Genomic DNA, 22,616 nt, shown 5'->3' with positions numbered 1-22,616 from the left:
CTATCATCTACCTCAAAAGGAAAAAATCCCATACCTATAACAAATGAGTTTTCTGGAGGCCGAAAAACAAACAAACCAAAAAAATAAAAAAATAAAAGAGAAAAGTTACGTGACGTGTATATGCAAAAACTGTTACTTTACAACAATGCTAGCTGGTCAAATAAATCTCACAATATATGTTTTAACAGGCATTTCCTTAGAAAAGAACATTGTATTTGCAATGTAGCATTCTTGATGTAAAACACCCATTTACTGCCATAGTAACCATAAATCATTAGTAAACAGTAGTGGGAAATCACAGCTTAAAAGACAACAGTACAAATGTGATCTGTCCCGCAGCAGCAGTTAAATTGCCTCAGGATTTTGTTGATGTTGTTTAATAAACCAGCTTTTTAAATAAGGAATTTGTGTTTTTCCCCGTTCATTCTGCCTTACTTGGAGAGCATAATAATATGTAAGACAGTTGAGATCAGGGAGAATATGAAGTCTTGGCATATTTCCCCCCCTAATATTTATGAATAAAGCCATAAAATAAAAAATAATATTCAACAACATAGTTTGATAATAAATGTTCAGTTTGGTATAATCAAAGATCACTTTTAAATGGTAAGCCCCACCTGTTTTATTATTCACTGAACCACAACCTTCCCACATTTTTAAAACCTGATCTCTTCTTTTTCGGGTAAATTGGGCATTTCTAAGAGAAACAGCAAAAAATAACCGAAACAAAACCCCCATTTCACTCACTCACACACACACACACACACACACACACACACACACACACACACACAGGATGAACACAAAAACAATGTAAAAAGTGCAGAAGCTTAAGTAACTGAATCTCAGGGCAGCTGAGATGTCAAGATACATGCCAGTTTTTACTTTCACAAATTCCTTTGCAGCACAATATTTAAGTTGGCTTCAAATTTTATTACATTGATGCATTGTTTTTAAAACAAATGCAAAACGGTCATATCTGGGAGGAAAGTGATTTGCTCAAGGAATCAATGGTGAACAATTGACATAGCATTATTGTTCAAGACAATTTTGTTGCTGCTGAGGAATGCAACAAAAATAGTCCAATCACTAGTTTTAACTGCACACAGTACATTGTCCCAGGCCGAAAGAGTATTTTAGAAGCATTTTGTTTAGAGTCAATCTAACTGGTCTCTTACCAGTATATATGTCTTTATGCGTAACGACATCACCTTGGCTATTGTAATACTGCATAGAAGGTTGTGTCCTATTGTATTCAGAACGAGGTTCTCTAATTCCTAACAGTGCTGGCGATGAAGATGTGCTGCCAACTGATGAAAAGGAGGTAAGAGAAAGAAAGAGCATCAGTGTTTGAAAAAACCTTAGGGAAATGAGAGTGATAGCTGGAAATATGACAATGAGTTTGGTTATAGAATCATCACCACTCTCAAAAATATTGTCTGGTACAAGTGAGGTCAAATGTCTTCAACAACTCAAGAATCATGAGAACATTGAATGACCACACTGCATCAGACCAATGGTGCATCTAGCCCAGTATCCTATCTGTCTGTGGCCAATGCCAGATCCTTCAGAGGGAATCAAGAGAACAGGGCAATCATCAGCTTCTGGCAGCTAGATGCTTAGGACACCCAGAGCATGGGGTTGCACCCCATATCATCTTGGCTAATAGCCATTGATGGAACGATCCTCCAGGAACTTATCTAATTTTTTTTAAAACCAATTATACTTTTGGTCTTCACAACATCTCCTGGCAATGAGTTCCACAGGTTGATTGTATGTTGTGTGAAGAAGTACTTCCTTTTGTTTGCTTTAAACCTGCTACCTATTAATATCAGTGGGTGACCTCTGGTTCTTGTGTTATGTGAAGGGGTAAAAAATACTTATTAACTTTCTCCATACCATTCATGATTTTGTAGACCTCTATCATATGCCCCCTTTTTTCCAAGCTGAAAAGTCCCAGTCTTATTAATTGCTCCTCATACGGAAGTTGTTCCATACCCCTAATTATTTTTGTTGCCCTTTTCTGAACCTTTTCCAATTTCAATATCTCTTTTTTGAGATGGGGTGACCACATCTGCACACAGTATTCAAGGTGTGGGTGTACCAAGCATTTGTATAGTGGCACTATGATATTTTCTATCTGACCTATCCCTCCCTTAATGGTTCCTAACATTTTTAGATTTTTTGACTGCTGCTGCATATTGAGCAGATGTTTTCAGAGGACTATCCACAATGACTCCAAAAACTCTTTCTTGAGTGGGAACAGCTAATTTAGGCCCCATCATTTTGCATGTTTAATTGTAATTATGTTTTCCAACGTGCATTACTTTGCATTTATCAACACTGAATTTCATCAGCCATTTTGTTTCACAGTCACTGTTTTGTGAGATCCTTTTACTCCTTGCTTTAGACTTAACTATCCAGAGTAATTTTATGTCGTCTGCAAATTTTGCCACCTCACTATTTACCCCTTTTTACAGATCATTGATGAAAATGTTGAACAGCACTGGTTCCATACAGATCCTTGGGGAACACCGCTATTTACCTGTCTACATTCTAAAAACTGACCATTTATTCCTACTGTTTCCTGTCTTTTCCTGTCATGAGAGGACCTTCCTTCTTATCCCACGACTGCTTTCTTTGCTTAAGAGCCTTTGGTGAGGGACCTTGTCAAAGGCTTTCTGAAAGTCAAAGTACATTATATCCACTGGATCACCCGTGTGCATGTTTGTTGACCCCTTCAAAAAATTCTAGGCTTGATTTCCCTTTACAAAATCTGTGTGGATTCTTCCCCAACAAATTGTGTTCATTTATGTGTCTGGTAATTTTGTTCTTTACTGTAGTGTCAACCAATTTGCCTGGTACTGAAGTTAGGCTCATTGGCCTGTAATTGCTAGGATTGCTTCTGGAACCTTTTTAAAAATTTGCGTCAAATTAATTATCCTCCAGTCATCTGGTACAGAAGCTGATTTAAGTAATAGGTTACATACCACAGTTAGTAGTTCTGCAACTTCATATTTGAGTGCTTTCAGAACTCTTGGGTGAATACCACCTGGTCTGGGTGACTTATTACTGTTTATCAATTTGGTCAAAAACCTCCTCCAATGACACCTAATAGTTCCATAGATTTGCTACACAAAAAGATTAGCTCAGGTGTAAGAATCTCCCTCACATCCTCTGCAGCCAGGACCAATGCAAAGAAATTGTTTAGCTTCTCTGCAATGGCTTTGTGTTCCTTGAGTGCTACTTTAGCACCTTGATTGTCCAGTGGCCTCAATGATTGTTTAGCAGGCTTCCTGCTTCTGAGGTACTTAAAAACATTTTTGTGACTTGCTAGTTGCTCTTCAAATTCTTTTTTGACTTACCTAATTATATTTTTATGCTTGACTTGCCAGAATTTCTGCTCCTTTATTTTCCTCAGCAGAATTTAACTTCACCAGCCTAGTCAGGTGGTCAATACTATATTCCTACTGCTATACTCTATTATTCAAGGGTGAAATTTCTATCCATAGAGATTCTGTTGTACCATTTGATGCATTTAAGATTTTTACTATATTTGACTCCATACTTTCTTCTACATATAGTGCCACTCCCCCATCAGCATGATCTACTCTTTCATTCCTATACATTTTGCACACTGGTATTACTGTGTCCCATTGATTATTGTTGTTCCACTACCTACCATTATGTGATGCAATGGAATGGGGACTCTTTCATTTGACTGTTTCTCTTCAGTTTCTAACTGTACTTTATCAACACAGAGTATGCCCATTAATAGACCCTCCCCTATGGGATGTTTCTGTCCGAACTGTGTGCTCCTCTGCATCTGTTGGATTTCCACCAGCCCCTTAGTTTAAAAACTCCTCTATGACCCTTTTTAATTTTACATGCCAGCAATCTGGTTCTGCTTTGGTTTAGGTAGAGCCCATCTTTCCAGTATAGGCTCCTCCTTCACTAAAAGGTTTCTCAGATACTAATAAACCTAAACCCCTTCTCCCTATTCCACTGTTTCATCTATGCATTGAGACCCTGCAGTTCTGCCTGTCTAACTGGCCCTGTGTGGAACTGGAAGCATTTCAGAGAATGCTACCGTGTAGGTCCTGGACTTCAATGTCTTACCTCACAGCCTACATTTGGCCTCCAGGACCTCTCCACCCCAGCACTGCACATATGCCTGTTTAGATGTCTTGAGAGATCCACAACTTTCACATTTGGCAGGTAATTCACTAAGCGGTTCTCCTGGTCATCAGATACCCAGCTATCTATATTTCTAATAATCAGATTTCCCATTACTATTACCAGTCTCTTCCTAATAACTGGGATTCATGTCTCCTAACAACAAACGCTTTGAAGGAAATATTATTATAGTATATAAATATTATATGCATAAATCATACTGTGTTTTGTTTTGTAACAAAATATAAAAGAAAACCCTTAATTCCAATGCACTGGTCTGAAAAGCAAGTCTGAGAAGTAATCTAAGGGCTAAAAATTGTAATATCACTGAAAGTAAGGTAGGCACATTCAAAGGTACCCTGAAGTTCTAAAAGAGACATACTAGATCCCCCTCAAATGGAAAAGCCCTTCAGGCAACCTGTCCACAAAGAGGGATATTAACTGACCTGACTGAATGATAGGTGACATTTGCTGATTTGTTGTAGATAAGGAGGGATGTGATTTGAATCTGTCTCGTTCTAATGTTGATACTGGTGTAATAAAATGATTCTGATTCCATCCATCCTGTGGAGTGGGAAAAGGAGTATGTCAAATGAATTACATTTCATTAAAATAAATGGTTCAGAATCATTGTGAAGTTGTTTCCACGTGAATGCTAATTTTGTCAGAACCATACTTGTAATTTACCTTTTTATAAATGCTACGGAGGTCTCGGTATTGCCATAATGTATTCAATACCTGAGCTGCTGCCTTGACCACTTTCAGCGATGATCTAAGAAGATAAAGAATATTATATTATTATACAGGATTGACTCTTGTAAAGAAAGTGCATGTACGCATTACAGCTTGAAACACTATATGAAATGGGCTGGGTAGTCTCAGCTTAAGGCCCAGTGAACAGATTCCATGTCACAAAAATTCCACTACTGCAACTAACAGTCATACTGGAAGTCTCAGCAAAGAGGCTGTATAGGACTGTAAGACACAGCTTTACACTAGAAGTGATCCCTTCAGGTGAGCCTTGAAACACATGAAAAAGCAGTATGGGTATGTCTACAACACACAAAAAAAAGCAGTGGCTGGCTTGGGCTCGTGAGGCTTGGGCAGCGGGGCTGTTTCATTGCTTTGTAAACGTCTAGGTCCCAGAGCTCAGGCTCCAGCCCGAGCCCAGAAGTCTACACAGCAATGAAACAGCCCCACAACCTGAGCCGGAGCCAGCTGGCATGGGCCAGCCGTGGGTTTTTCTTTGTTGTGTAGACATACCCTATGGGGTAATCAGGGCTGCTAGTATCTATGGTGTACATATTTGTGAATAAACTTCTCTCTCCAGGACTGTCAATCCAGCACACTTCATGACAGCAAATGTTACATAAAATAACATTAAATTATATCATAATAAATCATTTACACTTCTGCCTTTAAAGCAATCATCCCATACAAATATAAAGATTATTGTAGGCAGGGCTGGTAGCTAGTAATAACATTGCCTGTCTCTTCCCATTATAAGATCCTGTTTTCAGTTTCTTATAACTTTGCCATACTTTACCATTTGGGTTGAAATGTTCTGTGTCAGGTATCTGCCTCGGGCTATTTATTTATTTAATAATTTATTTATAAATTTTAGCAGTTTCCAGGAACAAGGCAAGGAAAAAAAATACACTTTTGCCACGTAAAATAATTCTGGGGACCTTTTCTATGACAAGCAATAGCGCCCCCATGCATTGGAGCAGGAACTTGAAATATGGCAGGGGGTAGCCTTTGTATCAGGGATATGCCTTTTGCTGTTCCTGTAAAAATCTACCCCAGTTTAACCAAGTTATAAACCTTAAAAACAAAAACAAATCGCAGTTCCCACATGCTCAGTAGAGACTTAGATTTTAGCAGCTAAATTCCCCAAAGATTTCATCTTCACTGAGCATGCTCCATCCCCTCATAGCTTCTAGTGCTGACAGGACTGTGCATGCACCATCCCCACAGAGTGACTAGAGGGGGATGGGAGAGAGAAACCATGACTTAGTGCTGGGATGGTGGAGTAAAAAAAACAACCAAAAAACACAGATTTGCTGGACAAGAAGGATGAGACTAGGGACCAGTAGGGGTGAGAAACAGGGCCAGGGAAGAGAGGAGACAGATCTGACAAGAAACAATTACTTAACTGCGGTTCTGTGAGGTGTGATGCAGACTGGCTATATAAGGCAGTGATGCCCCAACCCCCCTCAGATGCACTTTCAGTGAGCTAAGCACAAGTCCCAACAACTGAAGATGCAGCAGGTACCCCAAGATGTCATGGATAGAAGCTAGTGTTAGTTGAATTCTATGAGCCAATGACCACACTGAAAACAGCTTCCTTTTAGCTGAATAGGCCATTCTGGTAGAAGACTTTCTATTGTTGAGTAGGGCCTGTTCAGCTGTCACCAAACTCTGCTCTTCCTCCTCATTTAGCCATGAAGCTACCCCATGAGATGTAGGAGACTGAATGCAATGTGTGACTGTGATTCTTTGTGAGCAGGTCAGAATGGAGAGGATGGGGTATGGGAGACTGAACTGACAATGTGGGAAAGTCAGAGAACGAGCACTGCCTCAGCCATGCTGGGACAATGAGAATGAACTTGGTCCAATCTGCTTTCAGCTTGATGATGATCAGGTTTGGGGGAAAAGCATACAGGCAAGCCAAATGCCAGCTGAGATGGAAAGCATCGGACAGTGAGCCCAGACTGAGGCTCCTTGAGAGCAAAACAGGTGATGTTTCCTGTTGTCCCTTGTAGCAAACAGGTTGATTGTCGGAATGCCCCACGCTACGAATATGACCCAGAGGACACTTGTCTTCAGAGACCATTAGGGAAAAATTTCTGCTCAGTTGGTTTATGAGATGATCCAGGACTCTGGGCAATTGGTCAGCTATTGGTTAGTGCTCTCTGTAACGGGCTTCACTCACCACTATAGCACTTCCTGCTGGCTGTCTTGGGAATTAGCTCTGCATGTTAATGCGCCCTCTTCGGGTGGTGCCTTGCTGCTATCACTCCTGGTCTAGGACCCATGTCTCTCCAAGGACTGCAGCATCCTCTTCTGCAACACGCACTGTGCTCCCCACTTCCGGGACCTGCAGTCTGCTGTTCAGCCATTTCCCTTAGTGGCTACTGCAGTGAATTGTCTGGCCACTTCCTCATGCCCTAGCATCCTCTTTGACCTTGCCTCAGCAGCCAGCCAGGAGCTCTCTCGCTCCCCCGGTCCCTGCTAGCAGCACTGCTCTGTCCAGGGTGCTGGCAGTTCTCTCAGCCCTCCAGAGACACAATCCTTCCTCCCTGGGCTCCCAGCAGAGAACTGCCAGCCTCTGCCCTGCAGCTCCTTTTTTATATGGGCCTGCTTGGCTGCTCCTGTCAACCCTTCTCTAATTGGCTGCCTCCAGTGCAGCCTCCCTAGGGCTGCTTTTAACCCCTGCCAATGAGGGGCAGCTGCCCCATCACACTCTCCTTGATGCAGAACTGCCACAACCTGATTGCCTCTTGGGACAGAATCCTGGAACACATTCCCCACTGCTTGTTCACATAATGCACTGCGGTGGTATCGTTGTAAGTATGTGAATCACTGAGCCCAATACGGTCCAGAAAAGCATGACATGCATTGTAGAAGGCCTGAAGCTCCAGCAAATTGATAAGGACTCCTGCTCCAACCACAGGACTTTAAGCAACCCCAGGTGTGCTGCCCATCAGGGTGGCAACAGTGACAGCAGACCTGGTTCACAAGGGCCAGAGGGAATGCCCTGGCAAACATTCTCTGGACACATCCACCACTGTAAGGAGTCCAGGGCCAGTTGAGAAAGACAAACCAATCTGTCTAGGGAGTGAAGAGTTGGATGTAAACCATCCTGAGCCACATTTGGAGAGGGGTGAAGATGCAACTTTGCAACTGGACCATCTGGATGCAAGCTATACTAAGGGTACTAATTACATATATACAACTAGAAAAGTCACTAAAAATACAGGGTTTGCGAGGTGAAAAATCACACAGAACTCTGACTCCAGCTGGGGTGGAAGAAGGAACAGAGGGAGGTCAAGGTGGCATTGCCTCATATAGCTAAAGGAGGTTCTATAGCACAAGGCATGAGTGCCTCCCCTCTATGGGTTCTGCTAGGTAAAATTTACGGCTCCGGTTCGCACACACCTAAGTGGAATACAGAGCTGCATCTACCTGAAGAAGGAGCTGAGATTCAGGGGTGGAGAACTGTGTCTGACTGCTCAAAGAGACTGGGATAAGGAGCCAGGAGACTGAAACTGGATGCGAAACCTGGGCAGATAGATTGGGACTGGGTGTCAGTGGGGAGCGAGGAGGAATGTGAGCTGTAGACTGGACAAGAAGCCAGGAGTAGGGAACAGGGACTGACTGGTCAAGGAGATTGGGACTGGGATAAGAAGCCATGGGAATGGGTAGGCAGGGGGACTGGGACAGGGCAAGGAGCTAATGGTTAGGTAGAGACAAGATCGGGACAGGTGGGAGAGGATGGGGCAGAAGAGGGTCAAGCTTGGAGGAAATGGTAGTGTCTGTGCCCGTTAGATCACTGTCTCCTGCACAGCCTGGAATGGTAGCCAAGATCTGTGAGTCTCACCACTCCTCTGCTTTCAGCAAATATATATGAAACCTACGGGCAAAATGTCCCATGCCCCTCTAGTGCTGGTCATTCAGTGTGCAGGATGGACCTTCTCTGGAAATAAATCAGGGTGGTGTGGTAAAGGAGGCTCTTGTCTTTAGGATCCCTGCATCATTTGTTGCACAAATTGGAAGGTGTGTCATGAATGAGGCAGGAGACTGCTACAACCAACAGGAGGGCCTCATGGTAATAGCAGCTGAATGCTGCCCTGAAGAACTGGATTTTATCACTCCCTCTACCACAGAGTTTCCATGTGATACTAGTCAGGTCATTTAATTCAAACTTTTCACAGGTGGCCATTACTTAGGCACCCCTAATTTTCTGGCTGCCCAACTTGATACCTTTGGAGTCTGATTTACAGATGTACCGAGTACTCACAACTGCAACTAAAGGTAATGGGAGCTGGGTTTTGAGCATATAAAATGCTATGTAATCGTAAGTACTCTGAATAATTAGGCTGTAAACATCTTATACTAGACACCTAAAATTAGTGGATACTGTTGTGCTCTCGCTGTGCCTTAGGTCCTCAGCTGTAAAAAGAGGATAATACCTTCTCATCTCACAGGGTTATTACAAAAATAAAATTAATTAATGATTGGGAAGCACTCAGATATTACAGTGATGAGCACCATAGAAAAGCCGATGAAGAAATTAAGAATTTTTTTTTCAGAGCAGGATTTGGGTAGTGTGCAGTAAGACCTAGGACCAAACACTGAACAATGAGGAGAAAACAAAATATTGAGGAACTGCTCATTAAGTGAGCAACCTCCATGCTGTGAATGGATTGAGACAGAGGTTCTGTGGAAAAACTAATGTGATCATATATAATTAAATACTTTATCATAATGTTATGCACAAGGGGGCCAGATTAGGGTTCCACAGGCAATCTTAATTCTGGCATTTCCTAACTCCTACTTGCCTGACTTTTCAATCTTAATAATGTTCTATTAACTTTTGTGTGTGTGTTTAATATTCCTAACATCATTTTCAGATACTTTTAGTTTATAGCTCCAATTAATCTGACTACAGTATATCACTGTACAGCCCCTAGAAGCTTTATATGGAGAATACTGTACAATGTAATGATTGGCAAGTACTATATGGAAATACAGTTTGCAGCTGTGGGAGACTGCTCATCTTATCAGCAAACCTGAACCGAAGGAACAAATCCTTTTTCTGCAGGAAATGCACTTTACAAGTTTTGTTTTCTTGTTTTTATCTGAAATGGATTAAAGAAACATGTTGCTTGCAAAACTAGCTGCCCACTTGCCTGTCACCCCTTCCTTTTGTTATGTTCACCAGTTTTTCTATTCCTCCTGTGTCAGCCAAAGCTTTGGCATTTTCCATGTTTTTACTGGTGACCTCATGCAAAGCACAGCAGATTGCTGCTACAGTCTCATCAGACAATATGCTTGGGCCATTGCCTCCTGGAAGGCGATTCACCAGATCTCGCATCGCGTATTTACCTACAAAAATCCATAAACCAAGTTAGGAAATGCACTTTGCAATTTACATTTGAAACATAAGCACTCTGACAAGAAATATATGTCTAAAAGCAACAATGAGGAAAGTAGAATAAAAAAACAACACTAAGTGGAAAACTGAAATAATTCAGATTGCACACAGAGGCAAGAAACACTGTAATGTAATTTGCTAAATGAAAAATACATTGCGTTTTTCTTCTGGATTAGGAAAAGACTGATAAAAATATTATGGCCACGTGCCAATGTACACAGACACACACTGACCTGTGAGCTTATTTATTTTAGTCAAGGATGTTTAGCAGAGTTGTTTTATAGCAAGAGAGAAACAATGTTACAAAAAGATTACTTAAGCATCTTTCAAACAACTTAAATTTTATAGAAATGTGTAAGACATTACACTTGTGCATATTCCAGTCTTCTTTAGGCAGGACTTGAATTGATAGGTGGTTATTGCATGATCACATTTCATTGCTTCTGACTGTGATAGTTTAAAAAAAAGTTAAATAAAGGAATAAAAGGTTGAGAAAATGTTGGAACTTGCTATCACTTACCCTTTCCCCTAATTCAAGTTGTGCCTTAGTTGCTGACAGATACTATGATTATTTGAAACTCATTATGCCTTTAGATGGACACAAACCACCACTTGACCAGAAAGTAGCACAAATAAAATTGTTTATCAGTGTTTTTGTACACTGTAGGATATCTGCTGACGCATCCATACAGGAAGAAATGCAATAAAGAATTTGGCTAAATAAAGTGGGATAGAAGGCACAACTTAGCCTTAATACTGGATAGTTTAGAAATAGGAATTATTGATCAGAAGTAGAATTGCTACAGAAAAAATGACATTATTTCTCATCACTGGCGGGGCAGTGCTCATACTGAGATTTCCTTTTAGCGAGGTGTGCAGAAGCCTTTCTGTAGTTATGGAGGTATTACCAGACATTCTGTTCACCTCATTTATCACCCATAAAAGATTAGATCTCAGCTCTTTCAGATTTCAATTACCAACTGACAAACAGGAATAATCACTTTGCAAACAAAGGAAATTAACTAAAGCTAAAGTAAATATATTTTTGGTTAGCCTGCTTTGATAACTGAATGGCTATTAATGGATTTTTATTGAAGACATATATTTATATATAATGGTGAATAATGGATAGATGGGATAAATTGTACATACAGGTATTAACTTTGTATTTGCATAATGTGTCAGGGGAGAAATTCTGATCCTTAACCACAAAAGAAATGCTACTGAAAGTAACTTCTTTTTAAGCATACTAGAAAACTGCAATATTTTTTAAAACCAGACAACGTGGGATATATTGATACTGTGACTCCACCTGCTTTTGAGGGAGCTAACCAAAAGGTGAAGTGGTGGCAGCTTTGGTGTAGTACCTGCTAGGGTGTGGAATTCAATCTACTTTGACATTTGCTAGAATGTTTATATCCCCACATTTAAAAACAAACAGATTTTTCCTCAAGGCTTTTATTTAAAAAAAACAAACCCTATATATAACTTTATTATTTCCATAATTAGACAGTTTCTCCTCTTTCCTTGGTTGGATCTTTCATCTGTTTATCTTATCTATCTACTTTTTGGAAGATTTTGATTATTATATTGTTTGTAGATATGTGCAAAACATTAGGTACACACATTTTCCAAGCATAACACATCTATTTTAAAGTGAAACATAATTAATTTTTGCAAATATGTTTTTCAGAGCAAAAACATGCCAAACCTCATTTTTGTTAAATATTTCTTCACATACAAATTTAGGAAATGCAGAGTTATGTAAACCAAAGTTGGCAAAAGTATATTGCAAAATTCCAAGAAACAAAAATTGTAACCCTCTCAGCACTTCTAATGTTATTTTGATTTTATTTATCTAGATTGGAAAAAAAATCTAACTCTGGAGTCCACATACAAGACTTAAAATTCCCAGTAGAATAATTATATTACTCCAGTTAAATCTGGGTATGTCTATTTTGCAGAAAAGATCCGTGGCAGCGAGTCTCAGAGCCCAGGTCATCTGATTCAGGCTTGTGCTATGGGGCCAAAAATAGCAGACTAGATGTTTAGGCTTGAGCCTGAACTCTGAAACCTGGCAAGAAAGGTGGGTCTCAGAGCCCCGGCTCCAGTCTGTCTGTGAATCTACATTGCTGCTTTTAGCCCATTGTGTGAGCCCCATAATCCTCAGTCAGTTGACCTAAGGTATGAGACTTGGGGCCACAAAAAAAGGTCTTTTTTTGCAGTATAGATATACCCTCCATTGCCACTGACCTCACTATCATAGTCAAAACCACACAAAAACAATTATCCCATACCAGTCAATAACCCCATTCCCTTCTCAAAATTCTGCAGAAAACATGATCGGTTTTGCAGCATGTCTGGAGGCTTAACAAATCCAGGCTCTGGTAGACGGAAGAGGGGGCCCATTCCAGAGCTGAGAGCAGCCTCGGGAAGAATACTATGCCAGTAGCTCTCTTTCCTACACTTAGAGAGGTCCAGCTGGGTATTATCAGGATGCTGCAGACACTGTAGCACACATCTTCTTACTGCCTTCTTGTTCGCCTCATAGAAATTGAGCAAGAGAGGGGAAAGCATAGAACCCTGCAGTACCTCCACACAATAAAGTCTTAGGGTGCATAAATGATAGCCCACAATCACCTGCTGGTGCTCCAATGTAAAAAGGAGTAAAAACACTTAAAAGGGGCTCCCATCTACTCCTGCCAAAACTTAAAGCCTGTTAATGCCTTATGATCAGCTGTATAGTATGATCAACTATATTTAACTGAAGACACTGTATAGGTCTAATAAAATCAACACAAACTCTATTTGTTCACCAACAGAAGATCACTAACCAATGCCGCTATTGTAGTTTCCATCCCATGCCTGGATATACATAGACCCCTAGACTGATCTATGAATCTGAAGACCGTTAATATTACCAAAGCTGCTTCAACATCTTTCTCAATAACCTTTACCTAAATCACAAAGCAGTGAGTATTGATCTATAGTTGGCAAGATCATTTTTATGATCATAAAATTATTGCACATCACCCAGACTACTCAGGATGGAGAAGCTTTATAAATAAAATTATTATAAAACTGTACTTGCAGTAGCATTTACATTTCTGAGCATGAACTGTACCTCTATTTGTACCAGTAACACTGGCCTAATTACCACACTAGTCTAAAAACAAAGCCAGCAAGACATTTTTTCCTGTTCAAAAATTAAGATTTTCTGCATCATGACAAATGTTGATAGAGTTAATTTAGCCTAGAACAGTCAAGGGTGAGGCATTGCAGCATATGCTGTTCCACTTCCCATGGTTGGAATTGCAAGGTTTTGTATCTAGGGCAGGACACGTGCTTATATTTCAGCAGAAAAGTATATAAGATGAAAAAGGCACAGGTTGGAGATGAAGAGAGTTCATCATTAGTTTAGAAAAGGGAAATAATTAATGAATTATCTCTAGAAGAGCAGCCCTGTCAATTACATATATATGTATACTTAGACCTGGAGCTGGTTTCTCGTGGAAACACTTATTATAGCAGGAGAAACAAAACAAAACAAATCTGATATTGTCAGAATAAAGCATTTATTTGTGTGATGAGACCTGAACTGTTAAATCCCTTTATGATACAGGACCTTGTAGCCCTTTGAGAAGGTTACTAGTTAGCTTCAAGAAAGGGGAGTGGTATTTCTCATCATGTTCTACAATGAAACTTCCTGTATGATTCAGTTTGAATTCAAGCAACTTCTTTCTGCTGTAAGGGGACTGGCTGCACAGGTTGACTAAAGACAAACAAATAAGACAATGTTGCTCCAAAAAGCTATTTCTGCCAAGAAGATTAAAATGTATGTGACTCTAATGATGTGATATGATAGATACACAACTAGCTCACATGGTGTATTCTCATCCTAAAATAAGTTTTCTTCAAGCACTGAAGGAAGGATTGCGTTGTGCTGCTATCCCTGCATGCTTAAGTATAGTTACATATACTTACCAATAAGCTCCTTATTGCGAACATCTAAAGCCATATTCCTTAAGGCAGTTGCCACAGAAGAAACAACTCTATCATTATCCATTCTCAGAAGTTCCACAAGGATTGGAAGCCCTTTTTCTTTTCTGACAGCAGCTCGAATATATGCTGCAAACTATTACACAAAACTCAATTACTTACACACCTACCATATTAAAACAGCACCAATATTATATTTTACTGTATTACAATTCATACATGTTTTAGTGGGAAAGTTCCAAAGGCAGACACAAGAAGTGGGTGCCCAATTCCCATTACTTGGCGCTGGGAGTTAGGCCTGCCCTCTGTTCCACTGCAATTGTTCTCCTTGTAGAACAATGTTTAAATATATGAATTAATAAAAGAAGTGTACTGACAAAGGAGATTAAATCTATTAGAGCGGGAATAGTATTTCAGGAAAAAGATTGATTAAAAATGTCAGTCACAAAAGCTTGAAAATCCCAAATGATATCTGTCAGCTATTTTTGTATAGCAAAGAAAGCACTGAATATTTTTATCTCTATGGCAAATACATAAAAGTGATTAAAAAGAGACGTCATGTAGTGCCTTTGCAATGCACCATACAGGGCCACAAGCAGGAGTGCACAGCTGGAATATAGTAGCAAATAATACAAAATTATGCCCTGCTCTTGTTAATAACCAATTAGGTATCAACTACCATCATTTACTGTAATACCCATGTTCTGATACTTGGGAAGAGGTGGCACTTGCATCTATCATTTTGTACATTTTTAGTTGGCTTTGGTCTTCAATTTATTGCCAGTCATTTTCCACTACAATTCAGAGTTCAAAGCTTTTTTTTGGCACACGTATTCAATGGGAAAAACTTACAAGTTTTCATTTTTTTTCTGAATAGAGGTAAATGATTTTAATGCTATTCCCAATAAGCCACCCATTTTCTGCTTCTAGCTCTTCATTGCCTTTCACTCTGAAAGTGAAAAGGAACGGTATGGAGAGGACTGTAAGGGAATTGTGACCAAGAGAAGTGTATAAAGTTTTCTCTCTCTCATCTTTACCAATGTTTTTCCCCCTCACATACTTTATTTGTAAATTTATTAAAAAATGAAAACTAGAAGAACTTTATATTATGATATTTTGTATGACAACTATGAATACTATTAATGAAATAATGGATGTGGTACAGTTGGAGATTTAAGCCAATGCTCAGCAGACCATAAGTGGTTTTTGACAAATTGTTTAACCTCTGTCCCTCAGATTATACTTCTGTAAAACGACAATAGTATTTGCTTATCTATTTCATAAAACAGTTGTGATCATTAGACTATTTTGTAAGTGTTTAACATAAAGGGCTACAAAAATTCAAAATATCGAATTGTATGTTGTTGTTTCTCTAGACAAGAGAATACCAAGGACAAATAGGATAATAAAAAAATAAGATTAAAAAAACTGAAAAGAATGGAATCTCCCTAAATTAATCTTAATTCCAAGTATGTGTGTTCACATCACAAAGACATCTTGAAATCTGGCACGTTTGGTTCTCTGTTCAGACAGGCCTGGGACAGGAATTACAAAACTGCTAGAGGCACTGCCAGAGTGCCTGAATGCACTGTGCTTGACTCTAGCTTATGCTTTGACATTTCCTTTGCTTTTCCTAACCTGAGATCAGGCAAGTATTAAGGAAGTGATGCATTTGGAGCAGGATGCTGAGGATCCTCCATTTCTGTTGACTTCAATGTGAGTTTAGGAAAATGCCCACCTCAGAGGAGCCACTGAGCATATCTCAGGACTTTGGGTTTCATGGAGAAAAACAGGAGGGGTGCACTCTAGGACCACTAATCACACTGATTAACAGAGAAACACCATATGCACTTTAGGAAATGGCATATTTCTTCCCTGCTCAGGTGTCATGATGTGGTTAAAGGAGAACACTTAGCTGAAGTACAAGTGTAGTAGAAGAGATGGAAATTCATTTGCGACAGGATTATGGGATGGGTTTAATATAATACCTTCCAGTTGCCTGCAGAAAGATTCTGGAGAGATCCTGCAGAGCCCTCTAAAGTAGCTGGGTTGGAGCTTTCTGCTAGAAGTGTTAGATATGGTTTTACTACAGATGGGTGCCACAGCATTTCCACACCCTTAGGAGACTTTGAAAATCCTGGTATAGGGCCAACTCCATCCCACTGAGAAAGAAACACACGTTAGCTGTAAGTATATTGGTTTAAGCAAAATTGAAATCAAATGTTTATATCATAATTTAAAATAGTGGCTATAGTCACCATATTACTGGATAGGGTCAGTTTTCTCCCGGACACAGTATTTTACTATTGGAAAAACAATACTTGATGTTTTTATAATAGAAGAAAAATACAAACCTGATCTTCTTGTGAAGTTCGTTTTTTCTTCTTCTTTTTTTTCCCCCAGCAGCTTGGCTCTGAATCCTTGCTGGGTGATTCTTTCCCTAACAAGTCATCCAATTCATTTATACCCAGCAGACGTGCCTGAGGTACCTCCAATTCTAGGCGATAGGACAAGTTTCTCAGTGTGCACACACAGTTCTCCACTGTCTGGAACCCAAAGTATGGAGATATCCTGTAATTAATATACTTTCACAAATGGTGAAACAGTATATAAAACAAATCAAGTACAGGTGAAAATATTTTTGGAGCACAGCATTGGGGAACAAGAACTCCCAAATTCCAATTGTCCGTCTCACAATGGCTCTCTCTATGGCTCTGGGTAAATTATAGTTTCTCTGCTTGTTTTCTCAGCTATAAAACTGGTGATAATAGGGGTCTACCTCACAGGGGTGGTATGAGGATTAATTAAGCATTTATTAAAAAAAGAGTTCTGAAGATAAAAAGCATGGTAAGTGCAAATTATTATTCCACCCCACCCCAGAGAATGGGTGCTTCATCATGAGAATTAAACATGGGAGGGGAAGGATAGCTCAGTGGTTTGAGCATTGGCCTGCTAAACCCAAGGTTATGAGTTCAATCCTTGAGGGGGCCATTAAGGAACTGGGGTAAAGATCTGTCTGGGGATTGGTCCTGCTTTGAGCAGGAGGTTGGACTAGATGACCTCCTGAGGTCCTTTCCAACCTTGAGATTCTATGAAACACACAGAATAAATAAATGTGTTCCACAACAGAATTTGATTTTGTGCATAAATAAATGTAAGGGTGGAAAAGGTTTTGTAAAAATAAGTAGAGATCAAGAGTTTTGTGGCTGACTTGCACTATCCAAAACAAAAATGGCACATCAGACAACTAGTCTGATACCTAGAAAGTACTTAGTTAAAAATAAGCACACACCTTGCTGTCATAATCTGATGTGTTCACACATGTATGGATCACATATAGCAAAGAATCAACCAGCCCTTCACAAGACCTCATCTGCTTCCTTGCCTCTTCTCCTGCAGAGCTTAGATTCCTGAAGTGGTAAAATGCAATAAGCATATCAATCAATATACTGTATATTTATGTATGGTATTCAGAGTCATACATATATACAAGTAATGGTCTAATCAAATCATTTGCAAAAGGAAAGTCTTTTTATACAGTTGGTTGATAATCTACTTTGGGAAATTACAAGCAAACATGCCATTTGGCTCAATCTGGTGTGTTTCAAACACACACAAGAAACTGTTCTTCAGAAAGTCTCTTTATGATTCAAGAGTAAAGCTGTAGTTGGCAGGGACAGTTTAGCAGTATTCCAGAGTGTGAAATGGACACCACCAAATCCAGGGAAATCCTGCTTCTATCTCAGCACTGTATACCAGCTCTGTAGGTTAAAGCAGTGGTTTTCAAACTGCGGGTCGCGACCCAGTACTGGGCCGTGGAATGTAAGGCACTGGGTTGCGGTGGCTCTGGTCAGCAGCGCTGACCGGGCCGTTAAAAATCCCATCGGCGGTGCTGCCTGGCTAAGGCAGACTAGTCCCTACCTGTTCTGACTCCACACTGCACTGCGGAAGCGGCCAGCAGCAGGTACAGCTCCTAGGCGGGGAGGGACCCATGGGGCTGAGTACCGGCTCTGCGCTCCCATTGGCTGGGAACCAACCAATGGGAGCTGGGGTGGGTGTGTGGTGTGCCTGCGGGCGAGAGCTGCACAGAGCTGCTTGTGCGCCTCTGCCTAGGAGCTAGACCTGCTGCTTGCTGCTTCCGGGGCGCCAGGAGAGGCAGGAAGCCTGCCTTAGCACCCCCACTGCGCTGCTGACCGGGAGCAGCCCAAGTTAAGCCCCATGCCCCAACCCTGTGCCCCAATCCCTGGCCCTGAGCCCCCCCCCCCAACCTGGAGCCCTTTCCTGCACCCCAAGCCCCTCATCCCTGGCCCCATCCCAGAGCCTGCACCCCCAGCCCAGAGCCCCTCCCACATCCAACCCCCTGCCCCAGCCCAGAGCCCCCCCTCCCATACTCTGAACTCCTAATTCCAGGCTCCACCCCACAGCCCTCAACCCTGCACCCTACCCTCTGCCCCAGCCCCGAGCCCCTCCCACACCCCAGACCCCTCATCCCCAGCTCCGTTGGGTCATGGGCATCAACAATTTTCTTCAACTGGGTCACCAGAAAAAAAAAAAGTTTGAAAACCACTGGGTTAAAGGAACACAGTCAATTTGAAATCTCCTCAATTAAATATAATAAAAAAAAAAGTAGTCTCATGTACTGCACGTGGCCCCTGAAGTCTCTGTCATTTTTTGTGGTTTTATGTTTTCCTATTTTTAGAAGTGCTTTTTTTTTCTTATTGCTGTTCGAAACACTTACTTCAACAAGAGAGGAAACAGTGAAACTGACTATACATTAAGTGTCAAATGCAGAATGTAAATGGATTAAAAAAAATAGAAAAAACATATTTGTCTCTAATTGCTTTCCTTTATAGTGATAGTTATAGTAATCTCATATTACTTGTAACAATAGCAGGTAAAATAAGTTCATTCAATAGAACAATTTTTAACTTGATAGTGTCCATTTAATTTATATACATTGTTTGCTGTCAGAAATGTTTAAATATTTAATCTAACAAAGCACTCCTAGTTTTCTTACTTAGGTTTTTCATTACAAATAAATGCCTCTAAAATTTATTTTTCATCAAAATTAAGTTTTAAATTGTATAGAATCTTATTAGTGATGTGAACAGCATCACGTGATGTTTGTAGAGATGGCTTTACTCAAGTTAATTCAAGGTTTGAAAGAATAAGTTTCATAGACAGTACCTTCAGTATCAAGACAGTGGTGATTATATATGGAAAAGATTAGCTATGAGCACAAAAACAGTAGAAGCTTAATCCTTACCAAGTAGCAGCATTAATACATTCATAAAATATTACCTCTGAGCTCCTAAGTTTGTATTTATGCTCTTTTCCTACTAACTGGCATGCGAGGAAGAACTAAAAGGGTTAAAAAGGATGTAACAACTATATTATTTAAGAAATTGCGATTTAAAAGGAATTTGAATACATTGTTGTATTACTTGATTACTGTGTTAACAGAGATCTTGAACACGGTGATTTACCTCAGGCATCCTGTAGTATTGCGCAGAACTAGAGAAGTCTGGAATTTAATTTTATGATCATCGTCAAAGGAAGAATTATTCCATCCAGAATGTGGAACTATCACAGTGTTAGTTAGTGTTGATAGAGCATCTCGAATGATTGTCATCTTTACTGCATCACATGAGGACAAGTTCCAGAGAACTCCTAAAAAGGGAATTGCATTGTACTATTTAATGTCAGAAGTTAACTGGTAACTTTGATTACAGTGAACAAATATAAACCAATAGTAACCACACAATATCTATCTCCTTAAACAGAGGGGAAAATTAATTTACCTATATACAATCAAAAGAAATATAGTGGATTAATTCTGTAATGCAACCTTTATACTCCACAGATGACCAACAGGTAGCCTGCAAAGTTGCCCTTAAAAGATTTATTTCACAGGTTGGGAAGACAAAGTGGTTCCCAAACTGTGGGATATGTTTTCTTCAACATTCCTCAGTCTGGTTGATCCATCAGGGAGCATGCCTGTAATTTCAGATCAGCAGTGTGCCAATTAAACTTCCTGATGGAACAGACAGAACATGCGATTATTATCACAATGGACCTAATGTTGGGTAAGCTGGTGGGTCCCTGGGGTGGGTGGGTGGGATCAGCGTGAGAGAGCAGGTGCACAAGTGAATGCAATATACTTCTCACATCAAGGAAAAAAAAGAACCTTAGAGAAACTCCCTCTATTGATTTGATGGGGTACAAAAGAAAGATTCACTGAGGAGGACAGAGCCCTGTTTGTGTTACCTGACAGGAGAGGGAAAAGTCCCCATCACATTCTAGAAGCCAGGAGGAAGATTCTCCTGTGCTTTTCTAGTAACAATACAGAGACACAGAGTCCCAACTTAGGTTGCCAAATATTCCTACATGCTCCCCGGAGATAAATACCACAATCCTGATACTTGTACCTCCAATTACTAAACCCTTACACATCTCAACAACCAACCAAACTAGCAACTCCTCTCAGACAAAAATCTTCCCAGCACTCCCTGCAAAATTATAAGCACCAACTCATAGTTCTTTAATGAGAGAGAGAGAGAAAGAGAAGCAGCGAAAATGCTGTAAAGTTGGCAAGGATGAGAAAGAACAGTGGTGGCCAACTGTGTGGAAAATTAACTTAATACTAGGGTTCTAAGTCAAGTGGCATGCTGCATATATTCGCCACTCTTCAGACGCCATCTTGTATGCAGAATCTAAGTTTTCAATTTTTAAAAAGTGAATCTGAGAAGTAAACTGATCTCAGCTCACCTTAAGATGTTAACTCTGAAACTCAGTGATGATAACTTAAATGTCAACATTAACTATTTCATTAAGAGAGAATCACATTACAAATGTCTGTTCAATTTACCGTGAATGACATCTCATTTTGGAGCCATGAATGAATACTACTTAGGAGAATACTACCACTTTTCTTTTTTGCTACAGTCATGAAAGAACTAAGCCCAAATAGCCCAGCAGACTGTATATAAACCCAACAGGAGAAGCCAAGACCCTGGAGTTCAGCAAAGCATACATGATGATATGTTGATCATCTCCACAATACACTGTGAGTGGTTTCTCACTTTGTGTCTCAAATATGTGGACCTTTGAAGAATATCACTGCTCCACCTGCTCTGATATCCCGTATTTGACTCCTGGCTAATACTTGCATTTTGTATGGTAGGTAAATATGTATGCAAGTTAGGTGCCCCTCTGCTTTTAGCAACATGCCAATACAACTTTTACTATTACAAAAGCTGACCTTCACTACTTAGGGTTAAATTTAAATAATCATAGACACAGGAGTAAATCCACTTATTCCTGTTCATAAAGACAAATACTTGGAATCAGATTTGCCAAATTCCATTCAGTATAAAAATAATTTACAGTAAAAGTTTTAAAATTGTATTTAAGCTTAGGTCATGTGTATTTGCTTTAGAACACAATTTACACCCAACATTATTTAAGATGCAATGTTCTGGTCACTCCACTTCATCTGAGATGACTGACTGATTGGGACAGAAGTCTTACGTTGCTTTCATTTCTGCTATTTGAAAAGAAATGGTCAGTCTGTACTCAAACAAATGAAAGACTTTTTTTTTGGTTAGACTCTATACAAAAGACATGCAGACAGCAACTTTATCATCAGGAAGAGTGCTCCAAAAGTTGCATATCTAGTACCAAACTTCACCATAGAAAACAAAGAATCAAAACATACTAGATACACTTTAATAAACAATTTCCTGGCATCAAAGAGAATTGGAAAGAAATCAGTGATTTATTCCTTCTCCTCTTTATCAAGGTTATATGTAGCTGAAACAATATTCTGCTGTACTAAGCACTTTGTTGGTGCTGCTGTAGTGGTTACACTCTACCAGCACTATATGAAAAATAATCATAAGAAAAAGCATTAGGAAGAGCTGGTCAATTCTACTTATCCCTTTGCAGTGAAAAAATTTCTGGGGCCAGCTAATGAAATTAATAATATTTGTGCACTCACTACCTCATTTAAAAAGTAATAAATCACATCCCCTCCATCTTCACTGAAGGGGTGACACTTGATGGGTCATGAAAAATGCTATTAAGAAAGTAGTAAACAGAAAAGACATCCACCCTAAGGGACAACAAGACAGATGAGAAGGCAGAGAATACAAGAGTGATATCCTTTCATAATAGCAATACAACACACAAGATAAAGTACATGCTGTTAGATTCTAATATGGCACAGACCCTTTTAATAGCAACAGCAATTACTTTAAATCATTTCAAGACAAAAGTTTTA

General features: G+C 39.8%; 1 protein-coding gene across 5 annotated transcripts in view; it reads right to left on the bottom strand.

The window, feature by feature from the left end:
- Window positions 1-22,616, bottom strand: part of PKP4 (plakophilin 4) — a 220,618-nt gene that overhangs the window by 9,162 nt on the left and 188,840 nt on the right. For 4 of the 5 annotated variants that reach the window (XM_045032188.1, XM_045032190.1, XM_045032189.1 and 1 more), the window contains exons 12-20: window positions 19,822-20,005; window positions 17,628-17,745; window positions 16,690-16,881; window positions 16,324-16,497; window positions 14,321-14,471; window positions 10,092-10,287; window positions 4,864-4,948; window positions 4,623-4,740; window positions 1,179-1,310 (exon numbers count right to left, since the gene is read on the bottom strand). In XM_045032188.1, coding sequence (XP_044888123.1) covers window positions 1,179-1,310; window positions 4,623-4,740; window positions 4,864-4,948; window positions 10,092-10,287; window positions 14,321-14,471; window positions 16,324-16,497; window positions 16,690-16,881; window positions 17,628-17,745; window positions 19,822-20,005 — 1,350 coding nt within the window. The remainder of the gene's footprint in view (window positions 1-1,178; window positions 1,311-4,622; window positions 4,741-4,863; window positions 4,949-10,091; window positions 10,288-14,320; window positions 14,472-16,323; window positions 16,498-16,689; window positions 16,882-17,627; window positions 17,746-19,821; window positions 20,006-22,616) is intronic. The other variant, XM_045032191.1, reaches the window with a different exon arrangement.

Source organism: Mauremys mutica, chromosome 10, assembly GCF_020497125.1.
Source record: "Mauremys mutica isolate MM-2020 ecotype Southern chromosome 10, ASM2049712v1, whole genome shotgun sequence".
NCBI classification, from domain to species: Eukaryota; Metazoa; Chordata; order Testudines; family Geoemydidae; genus Mauremys; species Mauremys mutica.
This window is presented reverse-complemented; position numbering and strand designations above follow the sequence as displayed.